The sequence below is a fragment of the Pinus tabuliformis genome, chromosome 1_1 (assembly GCF_031772625.1).
Source record: "Pinus tabuliformis cultivar Carrire ecotype Pingquan chromosome 1_1, CPIR1, whole genome shotgun sequence".
Taxonomy (NCBI): Eukaryota; Viridiplantae; Streptophyta; class Pinopsida; order Pinales; family Pinaceae; genus Pinus; species Pinus tabuliformis.
Window position 1 is genome coordinate 541,718,594 of NC_142297.1, and position 14,268 is coordinate 541,732,861.

Genomic DNA, 14,268 nt, shown 5'->3' on the forward strand with positions numbered 1-14,268 from the left:
ATGAATAGAACCACCCAACTCTAATAAGATTATGCAGTACTTTGGGAATGGAAGGGTGGATCTTCAAGCCCTAAAGTGACAAGTCATAAGAATCATTACTATAAATAACATTGAGTGTCTTTATGATCACAGTGATCTCTAGCTACTATCACAAACCCATCTCACGTAGGGTGTGATATGCACCTCAATTTTGACAAGTTCCATGTTGCCTAATTTGATATCCAATATTTGATATACTAGCCATTTTTAGTCTCTAGCATTAGATATGGACTTAGATGGGTTTGTGATACAATGAATGCCGCCTCTAGATTCAATATGCATTTACACATATGCACACAAAAAGTGTTTTGATACATCACCCCCACACCTATGCCCACCCTAAATGCATGGTGTGCTAGCTTATCTTGATGCAATAAAGACGCCACTCCAATCCCTAAGCTGACAGGAATTTCCACAAAAAATGTGTATGAATATTTGAAGAATAAGGATTAAACATTAAAATAATACTTCAACCCCCAAATCCATTGTCATCCTAATTTTCCACCATCATCACATATGACAACATGAGCATCTAGCCTCATGCATTATCCTAACACATAAAAATTTGCCCCTAGTCCCTTTGACAACACAATTAAGCAATAAAACATGTGTACTACCGAAATTTGCAAATGCAACAGATCCACGCAACACAATACCCAATAATTGCAATAAATGAGTCCAAAGAAATGTAGAGTAGTTGTCACCCTAAGCATTGAGCTCCATCCCCAAAACAAAGTGCAGACTAGCAGTAACCAATACAAGCAATCAATTAGCAACAAACATGAAATGTAAGATGGATCACTTACCTAAGTCAATCCATAGAGAGCTGGGAAAATATTAATATCAATAAATTTGCAGAAGCCCAGTGTTCCCCATTATTTGTCGCTATTTCTCAATGATTCCTTGCTTGATAACATAAATATCAACTATAAGAAATATAAGCATTGGTTTCATCTAGCCTCATTCACTTGAGTGAAAAGGAAACCACCAAGATGCTCTCACCTACTGAACCTACTTGATTTTTGTTTCTAGAATCAAAATGTAGCTTTAATTAGCACAATTTTCAATCTTGGATGGATAAAAACTTGCAATTTCTACATAAAAGATCCTTCTATTAGTAGAGTTTTGTGCAGGTTGAAGTATAGATGAGTAATCTTTATTGTAGTTTTAGTGATGATGATTAATGTAGTAAACTTGTTGGTGATGTGTTTATTTTGTTGGATACTTTAAATTAATATGGCCTCTTTTGATGAAATGAAACCAAATCCCGTGATAATTGTTCTTGAAAGTAGAGGCAACAATGGGTTTGTTCATGTCAACTGAATGAATATTTTAACTACCACGAAGGGAGATTATCTAATTAACTGAAATGGATTGATATGCTCCTATTTTAATATCCTCGATAATTGGAATAAGGTACTTGCATTTTTTTAAGAGGCATTGGAAGAGTAATCATGATCGAATCAACTGCACAAGGTGACCAACAATCTAGTGGTTGGATTTCCACAGAGTCCTTATTACCGTACAAGGATCCCTACTACCAACAAAAAACTCACTCAATAATGATATCTTGTTAGTAGAGTAATATGGATACTATGTACTATGTTCAACATCATTAAGTGAAGGTACCTTTTGTAACAAAAGAAACCAATATAATTAGGAAAAATTCAAAACTATTATGAGGAGATCTACCTACAATGTTGTAACATATTTATTTCTTTAGCAAGGTTCATAGTTTTTTTATTTTGTTCCAATGATATTTTTTCGTAATTAGTTATCTTGTTTGGATTTTGTTGAAAATTGAAAATTTAGGTGTACAAAACCACAAATATTTTTATATTTGAGAGAGTTCCCTTGTTTTCAAGGGGCTTGCAAATATGCTTGTTTATCCTTTTAAATATGCAGCTACAAAATTGTAACATAATTTATTTAGTAGGTTTTATTTTCTTTCATTTTGTCCAACAACACATAATTTCTAGTTTACATCATTCCCACACATAAATTCCCTCTATTTAATATCTAACTAATTATTTCTATTCAATATCCAATTAAATGAAAATACAAAGCAATGCCAAAAAAAACTTATTAACATTATTTTTAATTAATAATATATTTTCATTTTTTTCAATTTTATTTAAAATCAATTTTTAAATAAAAATAAATTTCTAAATTGAATTAGATTTAATTCTCCTCTTGAATATTAAAATGCCAAAACATTTAAATTAATACAAATATTTAAATTATATATTACACAAGTACATCTACATCTACATCTACATCTAGTTTCCATTCCAAATTATATATTAAAAAACCCGAACAAATGTTATTAAAAATATATGTAATTCGACTCTTAAATGCGGGTATACCAAATTATTTAAATTAATAAAAATAATTAAATTATATATTTAAAAATTACATGCGTTAATATAATTTAATTTATAAATATAAATAGATTCTAAATTTTCAGTATGATCCAGGTCAATCAATGAAACTTATAGTTTCTGGTTAAAAAGTTTCTGGTTTTTAACTTCATGTCAATGTTGAATTCATAATTTTAGTCATCCCAAGACAAATAAACAGTAAAAGGTGAAACTAGACATACAAATCTTTCGTAACATATGGCAATGACAAGGTACGAACACAGATGATAAATGAAACGTACAAAAGCTTTATCGAAATCTTCGAGAAATGACAGGGTATTACATAGATATTTAATCAAACATGCAAATACTATGTGAATTCCTTTATTGATATCTCCATTAACCAGGAACTTAATGCAGTTTGCGTTGAAACATTAGTAAGTACAGTGACATAGAAGTAATAATTCAAATCCTAGTGACCATCAGATAGAAATCGTTAAATCATACACAATCATATTATGCATTATTGGTGTATGTGTGCATTATTGGTGTATGTGTAAACACACTCATATACAATTACATTTAAATTACTCTTTTAAATAGAGTTTCTGACCCAACTTATTCCTAAATTAGATAGAGAGGTTGACAGAATTTCTCAACCATCACAAACCAACTTCTTAAATATGGAATGTAAGCATTAACTCCAACATCCCCCCTTAATGATTACATTACATGAAAATAACAAAATAATCAAGTTTATGCTCCATCAAGTTGCCTCATAACCCTCGGAAAGGTGTAGTTGGCAAGTTGGATTCCCGAGTTCCCTCAACTCCCAAATCAAGGACCTCCCGAAGTCAATTACAGAATCCCAATCTGTCACATAACCTCATTAGGAAACCACTTCCATGTCTACCATTAATGAGGGATCCTTCCCTAGATCCTCAACTGCCATACTATCTGGACAAACATCCATATTGAGCCTTACTGCTACTTGATCTTTAAGTACTGGCATCAGACACATAGTTGAACTGCTGGTTATTTTTAAAAGAGTTTAATAGGTTCACTCTCTTCATTGAATTCATCATTAGAATTCAATTGGTATTCATCTGTGGTTATATTTGTTGATTCTTTCCCTTTTAACACATCACTAGCATGACTTCTAATTCCACAATGTATGCCCAAATTTCCTGCAATAGTAGCATTCAATGTCACCTTTGTTTGCATTTTTCTTTCTCATCCTTGACTTTGTCCACAAGGCATTTTCTACATGAGAGTTCTCTTCGGCATCATATGGTTTCAGTCGTTTTTTCTCCCCTAGAAGTGCTGCAATTGTCTCTTGCAATGTTTGTGTAGACATTTGACTCAAAGTGAAAACAACATTACTATAACTTGAAGGAAGACTATTTAATAATACAGCTTTAGCATCTTCATCCTCCACCTTAGTCCCAGCTTCAGTTAATTGTCTTAAAAGAGACATTAAATTAACATTACTATAACTTGAAGGAAGACTATTTAATAATACAGCTTTAGCATCTTCATCCTCCACCCTTGTCCCAGCTTCAGTTAATTGTCTTAAAAGAGACATTAAATTATTTATATCACTGGACATAGATGTCTCCTCATTCATTTTCAGACTAAATAATTGTAGCTTTATGGAAAATTTTTCATTTGTAGATTTTACACCAAACAATTGAGCCAACTGCTCCCATATTTCCTTTGATGTTTTAGTAAGATCTACATGATGTAATTGCGAATGAGAAAGAGAAAGTCCAATAATAGACTTAGCTTTGTCATCTCTATTTTTCCATTCAAGTAACTCTTTGGCATCTGGTACTGCTTCTGAACCATTCACTATTCCCCACAAGTTTTTATTCATTAATTGCACTTGTATTTTTACTTTCCACGAGGGAAAATTCAAACCATTGAATTTGTCTAACACCATAAACTCCATGATAAAAGAGAAGGAAAAATAAAATACCTTTTCTAAAATGGCGAGAAAAATCCTGTTGAGGAAAAAAAATAATCTTACAGGCTTGGGAAAAAACCGTGCGTTCCTCACCTCTTTCAATCGGATTCAATTATAACTGGGCGTTTGAAATCGGCTGTCAAAAAACAACATTGGCGCACAGCTTCATCAAGGGTTTAAACGAGTAACATTTTGTTGACAGGAAAAATGTCACGCATGGCGACGATTGTTGGATGACTGCCCTCGATGCCACAGGTTCGATCCCTCTTTCGCTCGCTATTACGCACAGCTAGCAGGTTCCCCGATTCCAACATATGAGAGTATGTCAAGAGACGGACAACTGAGGGCTTCAAACAAAATCAACTACTGACGGATCGAACGACTTGTTCTTGCATTCCTCGAAGGCAAATCCCAGCCTGAGCGGAATGGCATTTGTGGCCTGAGTGGAATGGTGACGAATGTTACCCTTGATCAGCAGTCGGCTGCGCCAATAGCCGTCTTGACCTTATACAAATTGTTCGAGATAAGATGCCTTCTTGTCATCCCCTCTTGCCCTAAGGTACAAGCGTTTGATAATCAGTTTCTCTATTTCATAAAGAAGACCAGGTTCAGATCCATACTAGCTCGGATATCAACATAGAAATTGTTAAATCATACACAATTACAGAAACACAATCATATTATGCACAACTGGTGTATGTGTAAATACACTCACACACGATTACATTTAAATTACTTTTTTAAATAGAATGGCTGAGATCCAACTTATTCCTAAATTAGATAGAAAGATCTAGAGAATTTCTCAACTATCACAAACCAACTTCTTAAATATAAAATGTAAACATTAACTCCAACACATTATATGCTTATTGATTAACTTGTATCATTCTGTTTATCAGATCCTTGAAAACAGCGAGAAGCTGCCGTCCATGCCATCCCACCCTGAAAGATGGCGTTCAAGTAACCCATCTTTGTGTAAGCTTTCAACGGTGTCACCCAAAGTCTTGATCATAGGTGTAAACGAGAGATTTAAATCCTTTAGCTTCTGATTGGAAAAGTGGTATGGCTGCTTCCTTGGATTTATCTGGTCTGAACACCTGCATGCATGAACGTGCATAGGATTAGACTACTTATTTTGTTTGATTCGTTATACACTTGTTTTCAGATATGTATATTTAATCTGAATATAAGTATATTTTAATATACTATGTAAGATTGATGTGGTGCTTACTCGGTGGGGAGGGGAGAGCGTGGGCACAGTTTGGCCAACATGCCGACGAGGTCTCCTCGGTGGATGTTGCATTCGCTGGCCGAGGGTGTTTCGTACACTAAAATGTGAGCCTCTGCAACGTCCCTCACATCCACATATACCTGAGTTAAGTTCGCATACGTCTTCGCTGACCCTGACATCGATCTCATCATAATAGGTCCATCAATTCTACTATTAAATCAGTAATCGTCTAAACTATATATATTATTAACCATGATAGAAAGCACTACCCACCTGTATTTCATAATATGAGCAGTGCCAGCGTCCATTGTGGACTGCAAATTCGGACCTAAAACCACCCCAGGATTCACCACTACCAACTGTAAATTCAATTTCTTAGCAAGCTCCCATGCCGATTTCTCTGCCAAGGTTTTTGCATAGCAATACCAGTTCTGCAATTAATGAACAAGACGAAGTAAAAGAGTTAGCCCAAATCCATGCGCTCCAACTTGATATTTCTATATATATATCGAGAGTAGTGTATTAATCCAGAGAAAGTAATAAATACACTGGTCTGTATGCAGTAGTCCAAGTTGCTCCAGCAATCCCTATCGACTATGGCGAATGAGTTTCTCTGAGGGTCCAGGTAAAAAGCACCGATAGAAGACGTAAAGACTACGCGTTTCACCCCAATTTGTGCGGAAGCCTCCATCACATTCTTCGTTCCTTTCACCGCTGGCTCTATTACCTCTTCCTGCATAATTACATCCATCACGTACGGTCGTAAGCCAGTCAGCGGACTACAATGTTTACCAATATACAGTTGCCTCAACTGAATATATGGACTTAGAAGGTTTAGAGGTTATATAATAATTATATGGCAGTGAATTAATTACGGGGTTATTGCTCATAGCAGTAGCCACGTGAAATACACCATGGCAGCCTCGGATAACTGTGACTAAACTCTGGTAATCGAGAATATCAGCTTTCACGAGATCAAGCCTCTCGTTTGCTCCTTCCAACGCTCTCAGATGCTCATACTTCCGCCCATCATCTATACATGTGAAATCCCGTCAGAAACCATAACCCTATGAAGTAATAAACAAATGATTAAACTGATCATTATTATTAGATATACCATTTGGGCTGGTGCGAATTGCTCCTCTCACAGTGTAGCCTCTCTTCAGGAGCATCTTGACAAGCCACGAGGCAATGAATCCCCCTGCTCCCGTCACGCAAACTGTTCTGTTCGTTTCCTTCATTTGTCGTGATGTCATCTTGTGCTTTACACCAAGGTGGTGCAGGCGGCAATTCTCGGAAGAGCAACTCAACAGTTCAGATGAACTTAGACAAGTGGGTCATTGAATTTTAAAATGTAAAGGAGATATGGGGCTTTTAAATACCAGTGATAGAATGGTCGTGTTCTAGCGTTCTGAACGTTGTTTATAGCGTGGAAAGTTTTTTTTTGAAAACGTATGTTTGAAGTTTGCACACAGATGCAATGCTTTTCTTTTCACGTGTGGTTTTACATCAACAGAAGATTGGTTCAATTTACTGAAAAGCTGCAACGAAATGTGAGCGTCATTATGAGTATAGGTCGATGTGATTGGTTACATAAATAGACGTGTGATCCGTTTGTGGACAAGGGTTAACCAACTTGTCATGGGGTATTAAATACTGAGTACATGCCTGCTCTATAACAAAATATAACGCGTAGCGCAGTGGCTACATAAATTAAAAATAAAAGTGATGGTTACATAAATTAAAAATAAAACGGTGTATTATTTTGTTATAAAGCATTCATGTACCTAACCATTTAATGCCCTATGACAAGCTGGTTAGCCCTTGCCACCTCAAATATCTGAAAAGCGGCGATGAAATTTAAGTGTCATTATGAGTATAGGTCGATGAGATTGGTTACAGAAATAGACATGTGACCTAAAATATATTTCGATATCTCTGACATTCATTACATCCATTTAATATGACAAATTTTATTTTCAATTCAGAGTTTATTTATTGAAGAAACCTAACTTAGCATAATCATCATCAGTCATTTATGAATACATAATGTGACTGGGGAAATTAAACTACCTAAGGTTAATTGGTGGTCTGTGTCACAGTATTACTCTCACTAAATGCTTTTGTTTTTAAACCTGAACCATTAACTTTCTTCTTTACATATAAAGAAAATAAACTATTATAACTTTATTTGTTCAATCTACTGAAAAGCTGCAATGAAATGTGAAGTGTCACTATGAGTATAGGTCGATGAGATTGGTTACAGAAAGAGACATGTGACTAAAATGTATTTCGATATCTCTGACATTCATTACATCCATTTAATATGACAAATTTTATTTTCAATTCTCTGTTTATTTATTTTGTTTATACATAGCGGAATAAAACCTAACTTAGCATAATCGTCATCAGTCATTTATGAATGCATAATGTTGTAGGGAAAATTAATGTTGTAGGGAAAATTAAACTACCTAAGGTTAATTGGTGGTCTGTGTCAGAGTATTACTCTCACAAAATGCTTTTGTTTTTAAATTTGAACCATAAAATTCTTTGTTTACATATAAAGAAAATAATCTATTATAAGTAAATATAAACTATTAAAAAAAACCAAGCTGTTGGCTAATTATAAACTATTTTTAAATATACTTCAAAACAGTCTTAAAACACATTTTAAATCGAAATCTCAATTATATAAATAAATCTCACTTATTTTGAATTATATACCTTTCTTTTTTATTTGTAAGTAGATTGTACCATTTTGAGTTATATTTCTCCATTGTCTCATTATCTCTGGACTGTATCATTTTTAAATCAGATAAAGTGCAGGTTATATTGTTTTTTGGTAAATTGTAAGTTATATTGTTTCTTAAGTCAAAATTTTTAGTTTTAATAGTTGCACATTATTTTAACGAAAACATTAATTTTTTTTATTAATTATATATTTATTAACAATTTTATGTCAATTTTAATTAACTTTTCAAAAATAAAAATTATTAAAAAAACAAACAAACCTCACACTACGAAACTGTTCAAAAAAATTATTTATCCAACTGAACTTGTTCAAAAATATATTTTTTCAACTGAATTCGATGCATGCACAAAAAGATAAAGACTATAGTATAATTTATTTCTCTATCAAATCAAATCTCCCCGTCCCTTTTGAATGATTAATCTTTATTTTTGTCTCATTTTTTAAAAATAAAATTCTCCACGACTTGATAACTTTACATATACGTGTATAATAATATTTACTCAAAACCAAAAAAACTCAAAATATCTAATTTCTATTCAATTTTGTAAGGTTATTAAAATAGGAGATTAACCTATCCATTTAAGATAATTAAATTTGAGTACATAAGATATAAGTTATTTTGATTAATTTCTAATTTAAATTTAATTAACCTTTTTTTTATTTAATTAAATTAACTTTTTTTTATTTATTACGAGTTTAAGGATTATTAATAAATTTATTTTCAAAAAAACTTTAAAAAAATCCATTTTCATCTACTAGTTTTTGATAATATGTCACATTGTATTAAAATATGTCTAAATAGGCTTGATTGTAGGTTGAAAATAAAGAAGTTTTCATCATTGGATAAGGTTCCATTCCTACAAGGACTTTTCTTGAAGCCATGAGTTACCTTGAGATAAGGGTGAAACACATGGTTTCACTAAAAAATACTATACTAAATATGGTCTCCTCACGTGTGCACATATAAGTGGGCCAAAACTAACCTTTATGTCTTTCAAATTTTAATGTGGATTGTGTGTTTGCATTGAGGAAGTCCAAAAGTTATACAATGTGAAAGGTGCTCGAGGGGGTACTTGAAGAAAAAACTGAAGCTTATTACACTTGGGGACTTGCTATCAATTCCAACAATAGAGCAGATGCTTATGCTATGTGGTGAGGACTTAATGTAGCCAAATGCATTTGCATGCAATTTCTTGTCATGATAGCATACTCCAAAATCATTATTAATCATATGGTACATGACTCACGACCATGAGAATTCTCTCTACCTTCAAATACATGTCATAATAGATAAGAACCAAAAAAGATTTCCTCCATGAACTTCTATCATGTCTTCTAAGGAAACAATCAAGAAGCAAATTCATGAGAATATTATTGTTTAAGTATAAAAAATTGGGAATTAGCAGTTAATGGCACAATATATCAACAACCCATCCCTTACTTTATCGAATAATACAATGACATATTTATTGACCTTAAATTGACACATGGTGCATATTCCAAGCCTCAACAGATATATGATATGCATTGTGAAGAGGCAAAATCCCTTTAGTCGCATGCTCTAGGTATTAACCTTTCACCTTATCATCCATTGCTGGAAATTACTCTAGTTCACTACGAGATAATGGTATTTTAGCTAGACAAGCTTAAGAGGTCAACTAAGTCTCTCTACCAAGTAAATAACATTTCTTCTTTTGGCCAATTGTTTGGAGTCTTCTTAGTGCTAAGTATCTCCCAAGGGAACCACTTCCTTGGTAGGTTTTCAATTTCCAAAGCCATAAAAGATTTGAAGCTAAAGTTGACCATGGAACTAATAAGAAAAACCATTTTGTGACTCTTTGACTATAACAACATTTGAGAGTTCAGAACTAGAGGATTGGATTGGTTTCAGTAGGTAGGGTACTGTTGAAGCCTCAGAATTCTGCTCCTCTAACATGGGGGATAACCACCGCGTCTGGACCCTAAAGACAACTCCTTTTCCATTTGATGTGGTCGCTCCGACTGGGGATGATGGGACCAGTTTTCCTTAGTGGGCTTGAAAATGAGAATGGGTGTTTTCAAATGATTGCAATAAGAATAATGATAACTAGATGACCTATTCTAGCATGCAAATCTCTAGCTAACTTAATATAGTATAAACCCAAGGTATTCTGTGCGATATACAATCTAAAAAGATATATGTCCAATATGTGATAATAAAGATCATTCATGTATTAAACAAAGTTGATAACATGTAAAGATAATTTCTTTGACTAAATAGTTAGTCAAAAAAATGCATAAACTATATCGTATATATAAATGATCATATAAGTAAGTAAACGCTTTCATCCATGTATCATACAATATTCCAATTAACACATAACATAAAGAACATAATCCATATACAATTCATGAAAACGAAATGTTATCACTAATTAAACAAAATAGAACTAATCATACAAGATAAAAGTACCATATGTGTGCGGTTCTGCTCATTTGACTAATGACATAGATCATCTCCTTTCTTCAAATCAAATTATTCTCCAAGCGTACAATAGTGCATCAACAAAGGAAAGTAGTTTGATAATCAAAAGTAATGACCATGTTTCATAATTTCATCAAGGCATTCACAAACTTACATAAGTGCATTCTTTGCAAATGTTTTTGATAAAATTATGGACCCTTCTCTAAATGCATGAGAAGGGTATAAATAATATCTAACTAAAGTTCAAAAATATATTATACAAAATATCTTGAGGAGGTTCCAAACAACCTTCCTCTTAACTAGCAACTAATTCTAAAAATAAAAGTAATTTGATCACTAGAGGTTATAAAGATGTCTTAATATATGTCAAATTTTCCTTTTGATCACATATATCGGCCATCGGTTTCACTTGAGGAGGTGCCCGGAATTGCATCCTAACCTGTCCCGCGATAATGGCATCTGTGAGAGGTGGCAACATCCTTTGTGTTGAATTGAGTGAACAATTCAACGCCATAATTTGGCTGTGAGGTTTGGCAAGGAATCACCAATATGCCTCCCAGTCACTCCTTGATAATTTTGTGATCGCCTCCCTTTTGTTTTTCACCTTTGCCGTCCAACTTTTATCCAAGTCATTCAAATATGGCAGTGACTTTGGGTTACATTCGTTTATCAATTTGGTAGTGTGAAAAGTTTGGTTGACTGCTTTTATTATATTTTTAGTCACCCCTGTTGCTCTCGCTATGGCCAACTCTACCTGTTTGATCCACACATCCCAATCTATGAGCAATATATCCTTATGTGTCTCTTCAATCTTGGGTAGATTAGTGATCCTTCCTTCTTCATTTTCTTGCCATTCAAAATACTTTGAGATATTAGTATTTAAATCATTAAATTCGGTTCTTTGATCAATTGCCTTATCTGTTAACTGATCACTTGTAATCAAATAAGGAGTGACATGTGACATTCTTTGGAAAAATACATCATGTTGTTTTGATAGGATGGAATTAAGCTCTAATGCCTCTTTGATGAATTCATCGACAATAGGGACATATTTATACTTTTCTATGGCCTCTTGCAATTCTTGGATTTGCGAGTTCTTCACAGAGATGTTTGCTTCATGGCTTATCCTTAATACTTCCATACTCTATAGCAAATGGACTATTTATTCAACAGCCTGCTTGTTCACATTTTCTTTCTCTATCTCCAACTATTGCTCGAGCTATGTTATCTTCTCTCCCCTATCTCTTAACAAAATCGATACCTTTTTGGCTTTATCCATGGTTGTAGTAGCATACGCCCCTGTAAATTGCAATAGCCTGGTTAAATTTTCAGCTAGGTTCGAACGAATATCCCTCAAGACTATGTCCATCGGTTCATTCCCAGGTAGGATTTCGGGTGTTTCTACTCTCCTTCTTTTCCTCTATCTTCTTACTACAACTTCGTGCAGTGGGTTGTAGAATACATCTAATGGAGGTATCACTGTAACCTTTAGAATAATTTCATATGTTGGAAACATAGGGATGATTTCTGTATTCTGCGAACTTGTACCTTGCTCATCCATTGGTCCCGACTCTGAAATTTTACAAGTCTAATTTGGAGTATGATATTCTGTGGTTTCCAATATGTTTGTTATCTTAGTAGTATCCTGGAGCTTTTTATTAAATTGGTCCCATTCTTCCTCCAAATCATTGGTTTTTCCTACGGGACCAGTATCTTTAGTTAGGTCACTTATGACATATTTTTTTGCTAACCTTCTACTAGATTCCACTGTCGTCTCTGTCTCTGGTGTCTTCCGTGTATCCTGGGTTGTGTTCGCCTATGATTCTATGTGGGAATTTGGCCCTTCGCTATTGATAATTACACTGGGCATAGGCTTTTCATCAACTCTTCACAAATGCAATATGATTGTCTCGAGCCTTTGAAATCTAAACTCCTGGAACTTCTCAAAATCATCAAGATTCAAATTTTCCTTTCCCCAATCGAAAGCTTATTCATATGATTCAGCTGATTGTAAAAGATCTTCGAATTCCTGAGCTTCATGAACATAGGGTTTGAGTTTTAGTGTTGTAATAACATTTTGTGCTACCTTTTCTCGGTCGAATTGCCTCCTAGGCAGAGTATGGAGCCTGAGGCTCTCTATGCTTAGTAATTCCTTGTTTGCATGGTTGAAGTTTTCCAGTGAAAAATAACCACACCGGATGGGAATGGGTGGCCATGATGGTTTTTTTATCTTTCAAGGTTTTGGTTAAACCTTTTCCCACAATCTGGTGGGCTATTTCTCTTTCTAATAACTTGTCAGAGACATACAAAGAGAGTACACGTGAGTCTGTTGTACTGCCATAAACCGTGATATATGTAAACAATTTTTTAGAAATATACTTGCCTACTTCGAGAAGGTCTGTAGTGGCTTCTTTAGAAAATATGGGGGGAGGGTTTATAAAAAATCAATTGGTGTAATGGTAAAATAACACCATTGAAAATTTTGTAAAAATGGGGAATATAATGGGATTCCCACATCTGTTTGTGACTGAGATGAATGGGGTAGAGGTTTTGCAGAGTCCATTTCCAAGCTATGATTGGAAACTTAGTACAGAAATAGATGGCATCCATGATATAGGCACTAAAATAAGATGGAGGAAGCAAGGATAATTTTAGGGGCGAATGTTCGCCCTTTGGTGAAATTAAGGGGTTTTAAATTTTTAGAGGGCAAATGTTTTGTATCATAGTACATTTTTACAAATCACCTCAAATAGCCCACCTTATTTTAAGGGAGAGGGTAAAAAAGGTAAATTTAGCCCTTGAAATTAGGACTTACAACCTTCCATTCGCCCATTTTCAAGAATAGGTTTTATTTAAGTGAATCCATTCGGCCATTTTCAAGAATAGGTTTTATTTAAGTGAATCCTATGGGCCAAATACGATATTTATAAAAGAGGTATGGTAAATTAATAAAAATATAAATAAATGAAAGGTATGGTAAATAAATAAAACATTTTTTATATTTACTCCATAAGTCACCTTGTATACATGTAAGGGTGTAAACAAATAAAACGACTGTAAAGTGGAGGTATGGTAAATAAATAAAACGTCCTTTTATACTTACTCAAAAGGTATGGTAAATAAATAAAAATATAAATAAACTAGACATATCGTAAATAAATAAAACCTCCTTTTATATTTAGTCCATAACCCTCGTTCTATCTATGAAGGTTCAAGAAAGAGGTTTTATTTAAGTGAATCCGATGGGCCAAATACCATATTTGTAAAAGAGGTATGGTAAATTAATAAAAATATAAATAAACGAGAGGTATGGTAAATAAATAAAACATTTTTTTATATTTACTCCATAAGTCACCTTATATTTACGAACACTCAAAAAATGGGTTATATTTAGGTGAAACCTATGGCCAAAATACTATGGGACAAATACCATGGACTAGATTGTTATTAATACCA

General features: G+C 33.8%; 1 protein-coding gene across 1 annotated transcript; it reads right to left on the reverse strand.

The window, feature by feature from the left end:
- Positions 1-5,260: 5,260 nt before the first annotated feature.
- Positions 5,261-6,837, reverse strand: LOC149214233 (cinnamoyl-CoA reductase 2-like). The gene is made up of 6 exons (XM_089389339.1): positions 6,714-6,837; positions 6,472-6,629; positions 6,144-6,329; positions 5,870-6,027; positions 5,597-5,779; positions 5,261-5,462 (listed from the first exon to the last, which is right to left on the reverse strand). The coding sequence occupies exons 1-6, from the start codon at positions 6,835-6,837 to the stop codon at positions 5,261-5,263; spliced, it is 1,011 nt and encodes a 336-aa protein (XP_089245465.1).
- Positions 6,838-14,268: the final 7,431 nt, after the last annotated feature.

Coding starts and splice junctions, on each gene's coding strand:
- LOC149214233 (XM_089389339.1), bottom strand. CDS start 6,837: ATGAAGGAAACGAACAGAACAGTTTGCGTGACGGGAGCAGGGGGATTC. Junction 6,630..6,713: donor AATTCGCACCAGCCCAAATG/GTATATCTAATA, acceptor TCACATGTATAG/ATGATGGGCGGAAGTATGAG. Junction 5,463..5,596: donor CGCTCTCCCCTCCCCACCGA/GTAAGCACCACA, acceptor TCATGCATGCAG/GTGTTCAGACCAGATAAATC.